Genomic DNA, 17,918 nt, shown 5'->3' on the forward strand with positions numbered 1-17,918 from the left:
TGGGCTAAATGGGCATGGGTTAAAACTGGTGACCCATTCACAAGACAGATGCGAACCTAAACTGACCCGTGTGCTAAATGCTACATTTAGCATAAATACAAAATTAAAAAAATACAGTCCACCTTGGCAGATATGTGGCAGAGTAGACAATGGTCATTCTTGACGATATGGATGTATGCATCAACTGGACAACACGTACCACACGTGGCCCATCGTTGTTCAATGTATTTGGGCCAGTTTGGGTTGTAATATGGCAAAGTCAAGAACAGGTGATGTGGATGTGAGCGGACAGTGGGCTTAGTAGCTGAAGAAAGTAAAGCACCCTAATTATCGTATTTCCTTGGTTATAAAACACAATTTTGTGCCAACAATTGTGTTCAACATTGTGAAGTACATACTGTACATGGATTTAAAGGTTTTAACCTAAATTCATTCCTTATACTGCAGAGATCTTTAAAGTGGAAGTCAACCCCCCAAAATTCTTGACAATAAGTTCTATGCAGCCCTATTTGTCTAAACACGGCATTCTAATTAATATTGCATTTGTGGAATTGGGGTTCAGCAGTAAAAATTCACCCGTTTTTGTCCATATAAGGAGGTAGCCTTTTTGCGACTTAGTGTCGACTGAAAATGACAGCGCAGTTGCTCGAGACTCAGGTAGCAACCAATCATGGCTCAGCTTCAGAAAACAGGTGAACTGTCACTGATGCAATACAAAACGTCTTTATTTATATCGGGCTTTAAAAAAAAAACAACAATAAAAAAACATGGGTATCATAATGAACACGGTACAATTACATTAAATTATGCATTAAATTTGGTGCACTTTGTATTGATTTCGCATAGTTCTCTCACCATATTGTAACAGGCTCATATAACATGGGCTTTGGACATTTTTACCAAATCTAACCAAAGGACTTGAAGCACATCTGACATCACTTTGTAAGCTTTTCTTTTCAATGTTAAAAACAACCATCGAGCACATACTCAAAATAATCATTAGTTTATCACATTGAAATAGAATGAACAAAAGCAGTCAAGTAAGCTCACTCACAGTATGGATCGGTTTCTATGTTTTGGTGGTGTTGTTTTCACATAATGTTAAAACAACACATAAACAAAGGTAATTATTGGCAAAGGTTACCATTACCGGCAAGTACAAAAATGATGAGAAGTGCACAAAGTTTCTTCTGTTTGTAAGTATCTGATTTGTATTGATGAACCCAAAAATTCATGAACAAAAACACTCATGCTGTTCAAAGACTTCTTTCAGGTAAATACTGCCGCGTAATGAATAACTGTGGTCATGTCGAGACTTCTCATCAAAAAAACAAATATTCACCTTAAAACCACAGCTCAAAAAAAAAAATGCGATGGTACACTCGCTTGAAAAAATGAGCGAACCTAGATCTCCAAGACTGCTAGCATTAGCACTGAAGTGATAAATCCCATTTTGATCCCATTATGTGAGACATTATGTTGCCTACTCTACATTCAGAGTTATTTATTTAAAATTAAGATAATGGATGAAAACAAGATGGTTGAAGCAGACAATTACCTCTTCCTATTCTCAATGAGGAAACTGTCTGGCCTGCATGAGGGTTTGTGTGGTCAAGCAGACATTTCAACCTGCACTGGAACTTTCATTGGGACTTCTAATTCGGTCCCTGGCATGTGACAGTAACTTGGTAAGCGCAGATCATAGCGATGTCCGGAGCAGTTGAATGCGCTGTCGTTCAGTGAGTACAGCTTCTCTGCAATGTCATTCCGAACAACCAGAGCAAAGATCCTGGCTATGTAGCGGTGTTTAGCAAAAAGAAGATAGAGCTTCTTCCTCCTCCATGACACATATGTACACGGGTTATCAGCTGATAGGGTGACCTAAAGATAGAGAAATACATGGTGACTGATTGCAATGTGATTGCAACGTGAAAGGTTGGCACCAGTCAAATTTCTGACCCCGAATACAAAGTGGCAGTGATGACATTACGACTTAACCGCAACTTATATGATTTTGCATGTGTACGTGAATGGGAGGTGACCTGGAATACACCCTCTTCTGATGGTCTGAGAGAGTCCCATTCTGGTGAATCCAGAAACTGGAATGGGTAGATGTAGTGCAGAAACTCGCCATTAACAGTCACTCGGATTCTGTAGGACAACACAAAGACTTCGGATAAATGGATATTTTTCGACAACATTTCTGCCACTTTTCAAACAAATGTAATTACAGCCCTTTTTGTGGCCTATTTGATATTTCTCAATACAAAAGTCAATCCCAGAAGTATGGTGAGACTGACCCGCAGTCTAGATTGATCAGCAGTCAATTGCAAAGCAATTGTCAAAGGGAATTGACTAGGAAGCAAATCTTGCTCTTCTTGAAGGCTGAGATTGTCTCACTCACGAAAGGGAGTCTCCAAGACGAAGCTCAGTCGAGACTACGAATTGGCAAAGTCAACGATTTCGAGAATCACCCGTAATGGCAACAAAATCATGGCAGAGTTCGAGGCCAACAGATTGAAAGATTATTGTAAACAACTTCGGGGCGCGGCACATCCAGAACTCGAGAAGGCACTTTTTATATGTTGACCGAATGTTTTCAGAGATGAAATCGGAATGCTACAGTTGTTATTTTCATACATCCATCTTCTAATCCGCTGATCCTTACAAGGGTCGCGGGGGTGCTGGAGCCAATCCCAGCTGACTTACACCCGAAACTGGTTGCCAATCAATCACAGTGCACACGTAAGACAAACAACCATTTGCGCTCACAATCACACCAAGGGACAATTTTGAGTGCCCAATCATCCTGCCATGCATGTTTTTGGAATGTGGGAGGAAACCAGAGTACCCGGAGAAAACCCATGCTGGCACGGGGAGAACATGCAAACTCCATACAGGAAGGCCGGAGCTGGAATCGAATGTTAAATTTTTTGGAACTGGACTGAGGACACACATGATCTTTAAATACCAGGAGTGGCATAATCAGGCAACATAATCCCAAAACAAGTCATAGGAGGGGGGAGGAAAATGGAAACACATTTGGAGGGGAGACAATAGGGAAAACTCACTTGAAAACCTATAAATCTTAGAATATGGGATTGTAATATTAATTGTGTTAAAAACAAGCTTTTTAAGATTGAAGACACCTGGTTTCAAACTATTTTGTTAAAACCCAAATTGAAAGCGTTGTGCTCAGGGAGATCAGGGAAAGGTTTACTCCTGAGAAAAGGTTTTATCTCTGTTTTATATCTACCAGTATCTACTTGGTAGAAATCAAAGCTCTTTGATGGCTCAGTTGAGATCTGGTGTTCTCCCTCTGGCCATTGAAACCGGTTAATTTATTAATATCCCCGAAAACAGATTATGTGAAATGTGTGACTTGAATGACGTGAAAAGTGAATTTCATTTTCTCTTGTAGTGTGCAGTTTATGATGATTTAAGTCAAGAGATGTTTAATGACATTGAACATGATGAGGAAGATTAAATGGCTTTTCGATGTTTATGTTTTTGCAATGATGAATTTCAGATCTAAAGCTTGGAAAAGAAGACAAGATACGAAGATTTTTGTTGCTGCTGATGTTGTTAATTTTGGTCCCGGCCATTTTGATTGTTTGATGTTTTATTAGCCGACGCGGGCAGGGTGTACCACTGACGCATGAAACAACAATAAAAAAAGTCAGATGTCACAATACTGCATTCATGACAGAAAAAAAAATTGGTTTAGTTAATTGTAAATTGTAACAGCGCCCATCGTATTGCTTTAATTACAACATTGGTTTTAGACTCAGAGGTTTAGTCTATTTTCTTCCGTCACATACAGTTGAATTATTCGGCAGGTGCTTCTGCTCTGTCATCATTTTGAATTGCATACAGTTAAGGTTGTTTTAAGCGTGTTTTGAACCTTTTATTCATTATGTGATTTGATGTAATACTGTACTTGTACAGTTTGTTGTCTATATTTCTTTTCATTGATTTGTCTTTGTCTTACTCGGCTGTCTGCTGCCAGATGAACAGTAGAAAAGAGAATCTGTTCTCTATTGTCTTACCTGTATAAATGAACGTTAAATTAATACAGTCAATAAAGTAAATGTTTCACCCTTTTTATGAATTCACATCAACCCAATTTTATCCATGACATGATCATAATCCCAAGTATGGTCTGGTTGCATTCTCAAGAAAATAAATTGCTCATCAACGAGTAGTTTTCAAAAGTGCAGATTCATGACATCAAAAGTTTCATGTATCACCTGCCGGACATGAGCAAGGATAATTTATCGATGGATGTCTTTCCTTCTATGGCGAAGAAGTGATCCTTCTCTATGGTGTGGATATTTCTGTCACAGCAGGAAACGATTTTCCCAAATTGTGAGCGTGAAACTCCGATCTTCTTAAACATGCACATATAAAGCTCCTGGAAGTCCCTTTGGAATGAGACGCTCCTGATTCTGCCGGCAGCACGGAGAAACTTGCCCAGGCACACAGCGAACAGCGCCAAACACCACAGGAACGCGTCGATGGTGCACGAGTCCGTCCAAGCCCAGAGAGTGGCGCAGAAGAAGCCCAGAGTCAAGAAGGTGAACATGTAGAAGCGTCCGAAAACATCGCTGCCACCCATGAAGCCGAGGAGAAGGAAGATGTTGGCGAGCTGGAACACCGAACTCTCGGAGCCGTCTCTCCATTTGTCACATAACGGGTATGCGCGCTGTTCGGGCTCCACGGTCAAGTTCGTAGCTTTGAAGTCCGGAGGCTCCATCTTATCAAAAGTGATGATATCGACTATCGACGCATACGCCAACGCCAAGTGTCCCGCAGAGCGAGACAAGCGAGAATCACACACAGCAAGGCAGATACACTCAGAGTCGACACCTGTCGGTGTCAAAACAGCGGAATTTGACAACGGCAAAACCGGAAATTGGTTAAATGGGAAAACAATAAAAAGGATATTATTATACTACACCAGGTTGGGCAGATGTGACAAAGCCTTTCCATTGGCAGCATGAAAAAACGGCAAATATATTTGGGCTCAATAAAAGTATTTATTTATCCAGTTTACTCTGCTAAATTTTTTTTGGTTTGGTTTTTTTGTTTTACAATTAATTAGTTAGGCGGCACAATTAGAGTGGCTCGCACGTCGACTCGCAGTGCAGAGATACCGGTTTCAATTCCAGCTCCGGCCTCCCTGTGTGGAGTTTGCATGTTTTCCCCGTGCTTGCGTGGGTTTTCTCCAGGTCCTCCGGTTTCCTCCCACATTCGAAAAACATGCATGGCAGGCTGATTGAACACTCCAAATTGTCCCTAGGTGTGAGTGTGAGTGCAACTGGTTGTTTGTTTCTGTGTGCCCTGCGATTGGATGGCAACCGGTTCAGGGTGTCCCCCGCCTACTGCCTGGAGACAGCCCGTGACCCTAGTGAGGATAAAGCGGTTCGGAAAATGAATGAATTAGTCATAATCTCTCAACAATATACAAATGCAATGTCTGTTTACGTGTGCCTTGTGATTGGCTGGCAACCAACTCAGGGTGTACCCAGCCGGCCAAGATAAATCTGCAAATGTATTCCCACAATTTAGAAGATGAGTACACATCCAAAACAGATGTACAATAGTCTCGGAATGCAGAGGTGTCAAAACCAGGTCCAGAAAGTAAAAAGCCTGCCATAATTTGACTTTAGCCAAAGGCGCTTCTACTCAACCGGCAGGTAAACAGCTCTTATTTAGATTTGAAACCAGAGAAGGCACACTTTACATCCATATATCAATTAAATTTAACAAGAAAAGGAGCCCACAGGGTAACATTGATGAATAATTTTGAATGAAATACCTTTCACCTTATTTATTGTAAAATATTTCCAAGTCATAGTCCAAGCAAAGTGGTTATAATTAATGCATTATGATGCAACTAAATGACAATCACTTTTCTTTTCAAATTTGGAAACACATGGGAATACTGTATGGTATAATGGAATAAAGCGAGCATCTGCAAAAATGCAAATTAATCGAAAATAACATAGGAGTCATAACTGTATTGGCCACATTTTCTTCAACTGAATTTCGACCTTCACTGCACTGTGTCAGTGTACACATTCCACAAAGACTCATCCAAGTAAAAAAAAAAAAGAAAAAATGTCTTGCAAATTTAACACCACAGAACTTCGTGTTGTGAACAATCCTGCCAAATTTCAGTTATTGAAAAACCATCGCCAAGTGTTTCAATATGGCTTCAAAATCTTGAAAAATCAATCCGCGTTCTTTGCTCTGAAATGTTGAATGTGCTGAAACCATGCCCCATTGAGCTGTTAACTGTCAATCAAATATCACTACTGCAGAAAGCAGTGAATACACTTTGAAAGCTGTGGGCATTTACACAATATACAATCACATTAGGAGGCTCACCTTCAAAGCTGTACTTACACCGGGGTAAGGGGGTGCTATAGAGCCATCAGGTATGTTTGTAGTGCTGGCCACCGCTAGCTCACGCTGCCTGTATCCATCCATCCACCCATCAATTTATCCATCCATGCACCCATCAATTCATCCATCCATGCACCAATCCATTTTTCCATCCATCCATCCATTTTCTAATCTGCTTACCCCCACAAGGGTCACGGGCGTGCTGGAGCCTATCCCAGCTCTCTTTGGGCAGTAGGTGGGGTACACCTTGAACCGGTTGCCAGCCAATAGGTCAGCTGGATACTCTAAATTGTCCGTAAGTGTGAATGGTTGTTTCTGTGCCCTTCCATGGGCTGGCGAGCAGGATAGGTTGTACATCGCCTCTCGCCCGAAGTCATCTGGGATTGGCTCCAGCACACCCACGACCCTCGAAAATACCTTTTGACATTCCTCTGCCCTACTGCCTTTTTGTCTGCTTCCCTGTGCTTGGGTCCACCTGACTTCTGTGTGCACACCGCCATAGCAAAACCTCTCCTGTGACATAATGTCTCCTTTGAGGAGGTGGTTGTGTCACACTCAACATTAATGTTGAGTAAAAATGCAAGTCCACATGATTACAAAAATACTACTCACAACTAAACCAATGTATGAAATTATTTATTTATTTTGACATTTTTTTTAACCATTTGGAAAACCTAATTTTGAGTTAAGCTGCATGCACATACAAGAGAAAGCTCGCTCTCTCTCTCTCTCTCTCTCTCTCTCTCTCTCTCTCTCTCTCTCTCTCTCTCTCTCTCTCTCGCTCTTCGGTATTGTTAAGCATAACAGCTCTTGGTTCTGTTGTTTTCCTGTGGCAGGGTGATCGATGTTAGTCAAATGTGTTTTATTTTAAGCTTAAAATAACAACAACAGTAAACTAAATAGCATAACCCAAAATAGAAGAGACACGTTTTTTTCTCTATATGTGCGATATATTAGCCTCTATCCCCTTGTTTGTATTTTTGGGGTGTGATGAACCACTCAATGGTATTGAGTGAATAGTAGATGTCTGCCTTTGTGTATCTGATGAAGGTGACCGATTTTTTTGTTTTCTGCATGGAGAAAATAAGAGGAGCTAGTAGATCTGGAGCAAAAAAGGACAGTGAACCCATTTAATGCAAGACACTGTTGCAGGGATACTCTCTGTGGGTCTGACCCCTTTTTGCAGAGAGGGGTTTAATGACAATGTAAAACAACAGAAAATGGAATTCCAGATTTTCACAAGGCCAAGGGAACATGTTAGAATTCAAGAATGATGTACCGCTATGTTCACAGGTGTGTGCATATATAGATGCATAAAGTTTTGGGAATGATCTCCTCACAGTCCTCTGATATCACCAGACACCCAACACCAACTATTTATAGCACGTTTACCCTGGTCACGTTATGTACAGTATAAATAGCAACAAACGTTAAGTACACCCTCATGGGCCACAATGGTGGGTTAAAATAAGGTTCAAACACAGAAGCAGTTTAAAATATATATACGGACAAATAGTACCAATTAAAAACGGATTCATTCTTTCAAAATCCCATGGATCACGTTGCATGGTAAGTGGAGCCACTTTAATGTCCAGTGTACACTCTGTACTCTATGTGTATACAAACATACACACATGCATGCACGCACACACATATATCCATCCATCCATTATCAAAAACACTTATCGAGGTTCGCAGTATATGCTGTAACTCTTTTTTTTTTTTTTTTACCATTTCCTCTCTTTGATAGTATTTATTTTAAGTTACTCAAATAAATGTAAATATTTGACAAATATAATTCCAGTGAACAGAAGATCCAGTTCTTAAATGGTTCTTTTATTTATTAAGAAGAGAAAAATCATTCAAAGCTACCCAATGCAGTGTGAACTACTTTTTCATGTATCTGTAGCTGGCCAAAATCTTAGTGCTGCTGAAGGTAAAAGCTTGTAAAAACCCAACACAATTTATTTTATTATTTATTTATTACATGATGTATACATATTTTATTGTCATAAAGCAAAAAAAGGAATGGTGTCCGTTGAAAATCAACAACCCCAACAACAACAAAAAATAAATTAAAACACAACCAATTAAACAGTCGGCACAGATATTTCTGAGTGTGTGTCACTGCTTGTGTTACTTTCCACTGGGGGTCAGTATTGTCCATGAATTCCATTTCCATTTGTGGCTTTGGTGAGGTTCTGCTACGGTATAAACTTGACTGAAACACAGAATCAGTATCAATCTGAAGTCAAGTCACATTTCTTTATATAGCTCTGAATCACAAAAGCGTCTCAAAATCTTATCATGCGATAGTTGACAAATAACATAATAACGACATCCCGTGAAAAGGTCATCTTGATTAGCAGATCAATATAAATCATAAGTAAAAAAATGTAAATATATATGTGAATGTAAAAAAAAGAGGTAGAAGTAACCAACATCCATCCACCCATCCATCCATCCATCCATTCTGTGAGACGCTTAACTTTTTGCATGTTACACAGGTGCTTGCGTGGCTTTTTTCCAGGTACTCCGGCTTCCTCCAGATTCCAAAAACATGCAGGTTAATTTTGCTCTCACCTGTGACCCTCCTGATTACAAGTGGCATCAAAAATGAATGGTTGTCCAAATGGCATTTTGTGGCAATATGATATGGCAAAGCACACAAGGAGGACCAAAATACCGGTACTAGATGTATGTAACATGTCCCTTGTATGTGTTTATTTTTTAAATCTGTGGCTATAAGAAGTGTATGTCACGCCTTAATGTTTGTTTGTAATCTCAAAACACCACTTGACATGAATATGTACTTGTTAGCTACAACACCACGCTTACCTAAATATAGTCAACGTACATTTAGACCAGCGGGTTTTAAAGAGCAAATTGCGCACTCCAAGTGACAATGTTGCCGAGAGCAAGGTGAGATGACACTCGTAATTCACAACAAAAGTAATGATGAAAGCTCTGCAATCAAAGCACTGTTTTCAGGGAGCATAAAAAAGGGATAGCCACACCGAAAAACCCTTGTTCTGACTTCCGTTGTATTGACCGTTTTGGTATGTCTTGAACCCAAACAATTCCAAAATGTACAGAAATTGTACAGCATCACTCACCTTAAATTCACTAAGAAATTGGTTTTACGAACAAAACGTTTGAACAAATATTACCTCAGTCCACAAACGACACTGTTCCACATAGAATGGTTAGGTGTGCTTTCTCTTGCAGTGTCAACATTATTTGCTCTGCGCACACCCTTTTTTTTTCCAAGAATCTTTCTTGTGGTTGCTTTTTGCTGTAAAATTGCCCTCAATATGACTCCCAGGAAAGTGAAAAGTGTAAGTGATTGTGTAATTGGAAAGCCCTGAAATGTGTCATGGTGCTGAGGGCATCCGGTGAGTGATCCCTTTGGCGGGGCTGTGTATGCCCCGCCTGAGCTGGAATGGTGCAGTGTGCAAAATCCCACTTTAACCCTTGTGCGTTGACTTTTTTTAACAACACATCGGAAAAAAGGCTCCAAACTGGAATGGTGGCTTTGAGGTGTAATATCAAAGTCATTTCTGAATATTTTTTTTCTTGCGACCACTCAAAATGTTCAGTGGCGCCAGACCTATCCATACATATATAGTTTCTATTTACTTATTTAGGTTGGTGCCCTCTATGGACAATAAAAGCAATGAAAAGCAGTATTGTGCTATGGGTAAAAGTAACTATCATTTGCATATACATAAAAATAAAACCTTCAATTTGGAATATTCAATATGGACAAGTTAGCGCCTTCAACATGTTCATAAATCATGAAGATCTATTTTTGTTTGTTTGTCAATACTCCCATTATGGGATGTTTTAGGACAGAAGGGTTAAGTATGAAAACAACGATTCTTGTAATTAGGTTACAGCGATAGCAACATTGAATTACGTAGACTTCTGAAAAAAAGAAAGATTTGTTTATGATCCAGTGTCAGGTAACACAAAATGTAAGGCAATATTAACGTGAAAAAAATAATCTGACTTTGATAAAGGATGATCAAACTGGTGAAAGTAAATGCCTGTAACCCAGCAGACGTGAAGCCTGAGCAGGGGCTGGAAGCAAAACTGTAGGTGACACACATAGACGCAGCGGTGAGAATGCTGTGGCAAAATGCTAAGTAAAGTACTGTAGTTCAAAGCAGTCAGCAAAGCAGCAGAGCTTCTGTTAATGACATGCAATCAGCGGCTGCATCTCTTCCATCAGTGAGCAGACCTGGCTCAAAACCCCCCATTATATGGAAGAGGATCAATCATACAACACGTGAGCACCAGCGAGGGACAAGCGGGCCTCAGGCAGCACACAGCAGCAACCAGCCGAAGCTCACGAGTCGCTCTGTTACCAGGTGAGAAGCAGTCTGAACTGAAAATGAGCAAAGCTGCTCATGGTCAGTGTAATTGTAAAACAGATGGCTACTTTGCTAAACGCCAACAAAGCAACGAGTGTTACATACAGCGCTGGTACTGTCGACATCAGGAGAAGGGAGGCATCGTGACCAGAAAGTTGAGTTACCGGACCTTGACACTGAAGCGCAAGTGAGAAAGAGACCAGACACTGTCTAGCTTTGTAAAGTGGCCTCAAATGGTGATATGCTAACACACACCGAGTGGAAACAACAACCTACTCATTTCTATTAAACAGGGAGGAGTAATTTACTCTTTCTACTCCATCATCAATGGAAAATGAATTCCCATGTTTATCAACACGTTTTGCAGGAGGCCATCTGTCTATGGATGGAAGCCTGACAGAGGATGAGAGATGCAACAGCAAAAAGAATACAAAACTGAAGAGCTTCAATGGGAGAAAATATGTCTTCTGAATCAGCCCAATAAAACTAACACAAATGAGATGCTGTGGAAATGATTTTAAACAAAAATCACATCGGTAATCATATGAATATTGCTGAACTGAAGCAATTTTTGTTCATGTAACAGACCACAATTTCCGCTGTCCGTTCAACAACTCTTATCTGCAACTACAGGAAACATTTGGTTGAGGATATCGCTGCCAAAGGAAGCTTTATCCAGTTATGAAATCCAAAGACTTGCATACTTTTTTCCACCCTGCGCCCTACATTTAGTAAACAGACATGACTGAATGTCTTCTGCAAGTCCACAAAGCACTTGGAGACTTGTTGGGCGGATTCTCATGCATCCTCCTTCGGGTGTAAAGCTGCTCCACTGCTCCACTGTTCCACAGCTTGGCCGAAAACCACACTCTTTACTCCTGACTCAGAGATCTGACTTCCCAACAGGCCCGCCTATACAGAACCCTTAAATAGACCTTACCAGGGAGGCTGAGATGGGGATCCCCTTGTAGTTGGAACAATCCCTCCAGGACCCCTTCTTAAGAAGGGGGAACACAGCCCCACACTACCAATCCAGAGGCACTGTCTCCGATGACCAAGCAATGTTGCAGAGTTGTATCAAACAGGGCAGCCCCACAACATACAGATCCTTCAGCAACTTTGTCTGGATCTCATCCACCCCCTGGGCCCTGCCACTGAGGATCTCTACAACCACTTCTGGGACCGATGGAGAGACCATCACAAATTCTCCAGTCTCAACATTCTCCTAGGAAGGCTTGGACAAGGAATTGAGGAGGTATTAAGCTATCCTCCCCACCGACTCACAACATCACAAGTCTAAATATGTAAACAGCACCAAATACCTTCCAAACACGCTCTTGATAATGCACCGTTCCAACATGACTGTTGTTCATTGGAAAGTGGGCACACAGCTCGCTTTCAGCTCCTGTCCGGACTTCATCTCTGGCTGATTCCATTCAACACGTCATCAGAGTAAAGTCAGGACAAAAAAAATTAACATTAGTTGTCACAAACATTTTACACAGATGATGAAGGCAGACAGGCAGACAGTCACATGAGAAAAAAAACAAAAACTAGTCCAACAATTCGATGCTTGTTTGGAGAGACAAAAGGGGAAAGATGACGATTTGCATTTAACCACTCAGTGAGCACTGAATATGCAAAAATGGTTTGTGTACATGATTGTGATGGCACAAGTATATGCACTAAGTTATATTTACTACAATGTTTTTTGTGGACTGCCAAGAAGCATACTTACTGCATCTAATAAACTCAAGCTCTTCTACAGCACAAAAAACCCCAACAACAACACACAGACGACATGCACACACAGACACACGCACACACACGCTCACACGCCATCTGGCCTACATTGTCTTTTCCCGTGCCAGCAATAATGAAATCAAGGTGCAGATGTGATCATGGGAAACAAGGGGAGGACATGTTCACAAATACAAACAGTTTGTTACAAATCCATCTAAGGCACCAAGCACCAAAAACCTTGACCCCAAAAGATATTTCAATACATTGATACCTTGAAGTTCAATGGCTAACGTGTTTGTAGCTCAACCGACATTGGGAAAAAAAGTGTTTAACCAATTTTTGGAGTTCCTGAACCTAATCATCAGACATATCACTCAATAAGCAGCCAAATGAGAAACATTGTTTATTTACATATCTATTTATTCGATCACTTTTTGGGATATTTTTCCAAATGTAAGCACAAAGGTTTACTGGGAAGGCAAGTCCAAAGACAAACACTGCACTGATGCCAACTGTACTTCCTGCCAACATATCGCGTAAACCGTAAGTAGATCTAATTTCAGACAGCATCAAAGGATTACATGTGTGTGTTTGTATTTTACGGGTCAACAATGTGAATGGGAGAGGCGAAATTGAAGCACGTGAGTTTAATTTACAGTAAAAGACCAAAATGAATGACTGGCGAACAGTCTAGGCTGTGTGGCCGTACATAACAATTTAGACGTACAAAATGCAACTAACAAACTTTCATCCATCCATTTTCTAATCCGCTTATCCTCTCAAGGGTCATGGGCCTGCTGGAGTTTATCAAAGCTGTCTTCGGGCAGTAGGCGGGGTACACCCTGAACTGGTTGCCAGTCAATCGCGGGGCACACAGAGACAAACGATCATTCGCGCTCACAATCACACCAAGGGACAATTTCAAGTGCATGTTTTTGGAATGTAGGAGGAAACCGGAGTACCCGGAGAAAACCCACGCAGGCACGTGAAGAACATACATGCAAGCTCCACAGAGGAAGGCCAGAGATGGAATCGTACGCTGCACATCTGCAATGTGAGGCCAAGGAGCAAACCAGTTCAACACCATGACACCAGCAAACAAATCAATTAGAGTCCTTAATGACTTTATTTATTGTATAACTTACCATTTTGAAAGTGACATTTTTTTTTTAATGTTGAAGCCCATATCCCACATTTATGAAATTAGTGAATATTGATTTCTCATCAGGGTTCGTTCAAGGTTGCAAATGTTCGCCAAACGGTCGCCAGACGTTTACCCACGGTTTGAATGCTTCTTCTTGTTCAAAATTTCTTTGTAACAAGAAAAATTTTTGGCGATCATTAAAACTGTTGGTGAACATATTTAAATGATCACTTACAAAATATCAATATGCGCTATCCTCACACTCATAAACGTTTGCCACTCAGTGGGATATTGGCTGAATGTTCCATGCCATGAACGAGAGCTTTCGGCTCAGGGACCACATCAAGGGGATGTCCGAAAAGCAGACAAATTCCCAAATAAGTCATAGCGGGCTTGCACCTGCACAAAAGTTAATAAGTGCCAGTTTTACGCTCAAGAGCACGTGCGCTGTCTAAAACAATAAACCCCAAAAGTTTTGGTCCCTTTGACTCAGTTGACTTTCGACATTTCGTCATTCTTCAGACCCAGTCATCTTGCAATCACATGCAAATGCACCAAAGTTAGCTATTTGAACAGTCTGTTCAATGTAATAATTCCTCCTCCCAGTAATTAATAATAATCAGCATCTCATGTCACAGAATAACCACCCATCACAGCTTGAAAGTTGTGGTCATACAAGAAATGATGGAGTGTCTAAAGAAGCTGGAGCAAGAATGCGTGATGGCCAATGTGAGGACAGTTTGTAGTTTCCCATTTAATGACTCATTTGCAATCACTTTCCAAATATTTCCGCTCAGTTATTGGATATGAGGAGAAAATCGAAAGGCTTACTTTGGATAAAGGCATTCACAATAGGCTCCATGAATCTTTAAACTCCTTTCCCATCACCATGTCCTTCTGATTATTCAACTCCCTTCTCGTTGTTGTGTACTATGAACCTTATGTTATACCCGGAGTTCCTCAAATTAAATTGAGCAAAATACCACTCTTTGTTTTGTGACTTAAGGAGTTTCTGCTTTTCAAATAGGAATCAAAACGTTTTATGGAAGGCCAATACGGAACTGTGGTATTGTATTTAATGCAGGGCAGTACAAATGTGTATGTTTTCATTTAATGGCTTAGAATGAGATGAAGCAAAGGTTCCATTCATCTAATATGCGTGACACCAGAGAAGCTGGAATCCTGGCAAGATCCACACACAGGACGGAGGCTTTGTAGCTGAAGTGAATGATGGTTGTGCAACAGAGGATGAGTTCCCAATTCAAATCGCATCAAAGAGGCTAAGAGTCTGCATTTAGTGACAACTGTATCAGAGGGCTCATCGCTGCAGATAGGGATCTTGAGCCAGGATGCAACTTGTTGTGAGGCCGCAGAGCCTGCTGTTAATGATGACATTGAGTCGACTTCTAAAAGGCAGGCAACTTAATCTGCAGCAAAGTACAAGAGAAGTTGTTTTGCAGACAGTGTCGCACTGAGTGTACTGATAATGACTGATAAAGAGGAACTGGCACAAATGGGTCCCGAAACTTCCAACATTTGAGATGTTCTTCAGGCTCTAAAAGAGTCAGTGAACTCATTAGAATATTCTCCCAAATCTAAACAGATTGTGGATCATTTTGCATTTCAAAATGACATGATTACTACTTAGTACTTAATGCCAGTTCTCCCCCACACTGTGTAAGCATTTGTAGCAATAGTAAATATTTAGTATATATATATATATATATAAAATAGTTATATAAATATAAGTTTCATTTATGACACAGGAATCGGTGTAGGCTCAGGGCAAGTTGTTGCAGGTACAGAGGGGCAGATGAGATATGCCATCAATTCCTGCTTATCATCATGTCTGTGGCTTTGAAGGCTTATCAGACACCTGACCATAACAAGGTTGCATTGAGACAGAACCCATGCAAAAATACACTGTATGGAGCTCAAGCTTTCACACCAGAGGATATGCCAGACCAGGGGCGTCCAAACTATGGCTTGGAGACCGTTTGTGGCGCTCCATCCATTTTGCAGTGGCCCGTGGCATGTGCTAAAAATGAAAGGAGGGTGTTAAAAAATAGTTGCCAATACCACGAAGAAATAGGTTCATATACTGTAGAGTTTTTCTTAATATTCAACAATACAAATTCACTGTGTACGACTAAAATATCACAATAACTTGCCTCACATTGTAGAGGTGCAGTTCGATTCTTGCTCCGGCCTTCTTGTGTGGAGTTTGCATGTTCTCCCCATGGCCGTGTGGATTTTCTCCGGGTACTCTAGTTTCCTCCCACATTCCAAAAAACATGCATGGCAGGATGATCGGGCACTCCAAATTGTGTTTAGGTGTGATTGAGTGCGCAAATGATTGTTGATCTCGGTGTGCCCTGCGATTGGCTGACAACCGGTTCAGGGTGTCCCCCGTCTCCTGCCCGAAGACAGCTGAGATAGGCTGCAGGATGCCCGCGATCCTTGTGAGGATATATGGATTAATTATTGCGATTAATCTCGAGTAGTTCCTTGTATTTACAATATCAACTCTGTAGGTGGCAGAATGACAACTCCATTGATGATGCATGTGAGCTGCAGTGAGAAAATATACCGCTTGGAGAGTTGGTTTTTCATTTTAAACCACAGCTCTTGAGGAAGAATAAGCTCTCACAGACTGATAGTATGACCGATGAGGTGTCAATCATTTGCCAGGCTCCTGCACACTCGCAATAACCTCTTAGCTTGGGTTATCCAGCTCTGGAAAATAAAAAATCCTGCCCATTCCTCCTTTGCCAGCGATCGAAGCAACGCTCGGGACTGTTATCACCTCTTTTTGATTTTTACTTGATTGCACATTCCACAAAACAAAACGATAAATGTAGTGTTATAGTAACATTCTACTGCGGTTGTCTGTCCAGGGTATACCCCACTTCTCTCTCAAAGTCATCTGGGATCGGCTCCAGCACATCCACCAACACTAATGAGGGTAAGAGGTTTACAATACGGATGGATGAATAGTAGCACTATTACAAACAAGTCTTGTTCCCAACGGAGCGGCTGTGGCTTGCTAATGTTGGCATGTTTACCACTTATAATTGCGATATTAATATTGTTCGTGCTGCTTTTGGTCAGAGTCGTGAGGGGATTAGTGAAAGTGAGGCAAAAAAAAAAAAAAAAATCCCATGTTGAGTCACAAGTATGTCTCCCCGAAACCACACAGCTTTGGGATTTACGCACTTGGAGCTGGCTCACTCTCTAATTGCCACACACAGGCCTTGTGATTCCTTTGACTTTATGGTCTGTCCTCTTATATGTACTCAGATCCTTTACAGCATGAAACGCTACTTCGACCAATCAGCAATAGCACGATCTGGCTTACTGTCCAGTTAAATTACATCAAAGATTTGAAAGAGTATTTTGAATTCTACAGTACTTGTATCCAACTGCAACGTAAAACTATGTACTGAACGTTGGACTCCAAAAATGGAGACAGTGGGGGTAGCATCAGTTGTTAGCAGGAAATAACAGGAGAAGTGCCTGAAGAAAAAATCTGCATCTGATTCCGATTAAGACTTCCACGTAGATCTGTTGTTTTAAGGGCTGGTGAAGCCTTGGGGGGAAAGACGAATGGGGCGCGGGGACACACACACACACACACACACACACACACACACACACACACACACACACACACACACACACACATATATGCATACTATATATATATTGTTAGCTGTGTAAAGTACCATGTCTATCTTTCAATTTCCTCCCATTAGGGCAGACGCTGGCTTTATTAGACCCTTAATCTCCTGCGCTTGAGCCCTTAAAGCACGAGAAAGCTGCGCAGTATCCTTGCTGTTCCCAGCACTGCACATTTCTGGACTGAGATGTCCGATGTTGTTCCCGGGATCTGTTGCAACCACTCATCTAGTTTGGGGGGTCACTGCCCCGACTGCTCGGACCACCACAGGCACGACTGTCACCTTTACCTTCCAGGCTCTCTCCAGCTCCTCTCTGAGCCCTTGGTATTTCTCGAGTTTGTCGTGTTCCTTCTTTCCGATGTTTCCATCACTTGGGACCGCTACATCCACTACAACGGCTTTCCTCTGCCCTTTATCTATGATCACGATATCTGGTTGGTTCGCCATTACCATCTTGTCAGTCTGGATCTGGAAGTCCCACAGGATCTTCGCTCTGTCATTCTCCACCACCTTCGGAGGTGTTTCCCATTTTGACCTTGGGGTTTCCAGTCCATACTCCGCACA

The 17,918-nt window shown here is 41.3% G+C and overlaps 1 protein-coding gene across 1 annotated transcript; it reads right to left on the bottom strand.

The window, feature by feature from the left end:
- Positions 1-821: 821 nt before the first annotated feature.
- Positions 822-4,909, bottom strand: popdc3 (popeye domain cAMP effector 3). The gene is made up of 3 exons (XM_019879939.1): positions 4,251-4,909; positions 2,043-2,151; positions 822-1,881 (listed from the first exon to the last, which is right to left on the bottom strand). Exons 1-3 carry the CDS (start codon positions 4,754-4,756, stop codon positions 1,612-1,614), a joined length of 885 nt encoding a protein of 294 aa, XP_019735498.1. The 5' UTR covers positions 4,757-4,909; the 3' UTR covers positions 822-1,611.
- Positions 4,910-17,918: the final 13,009 nt, after the last annotated feature.

This window comes from Hippocampus comes, unplaced genomic scaffold (assembly GCF_001891065.2).
Source record: "Hippocampus comes isolate QL1 unplaced genomic scaffold, H_comes_QL1_v1.1 scaffold135, whole genome shotgun sequence".
NCBI classification, from domain to species: Eukaryota; Metazoa; Chordata; class Actinopteri; order Syngnathiformes; family Syngnathidae; genus Hippocampus; species Hippocampus comes.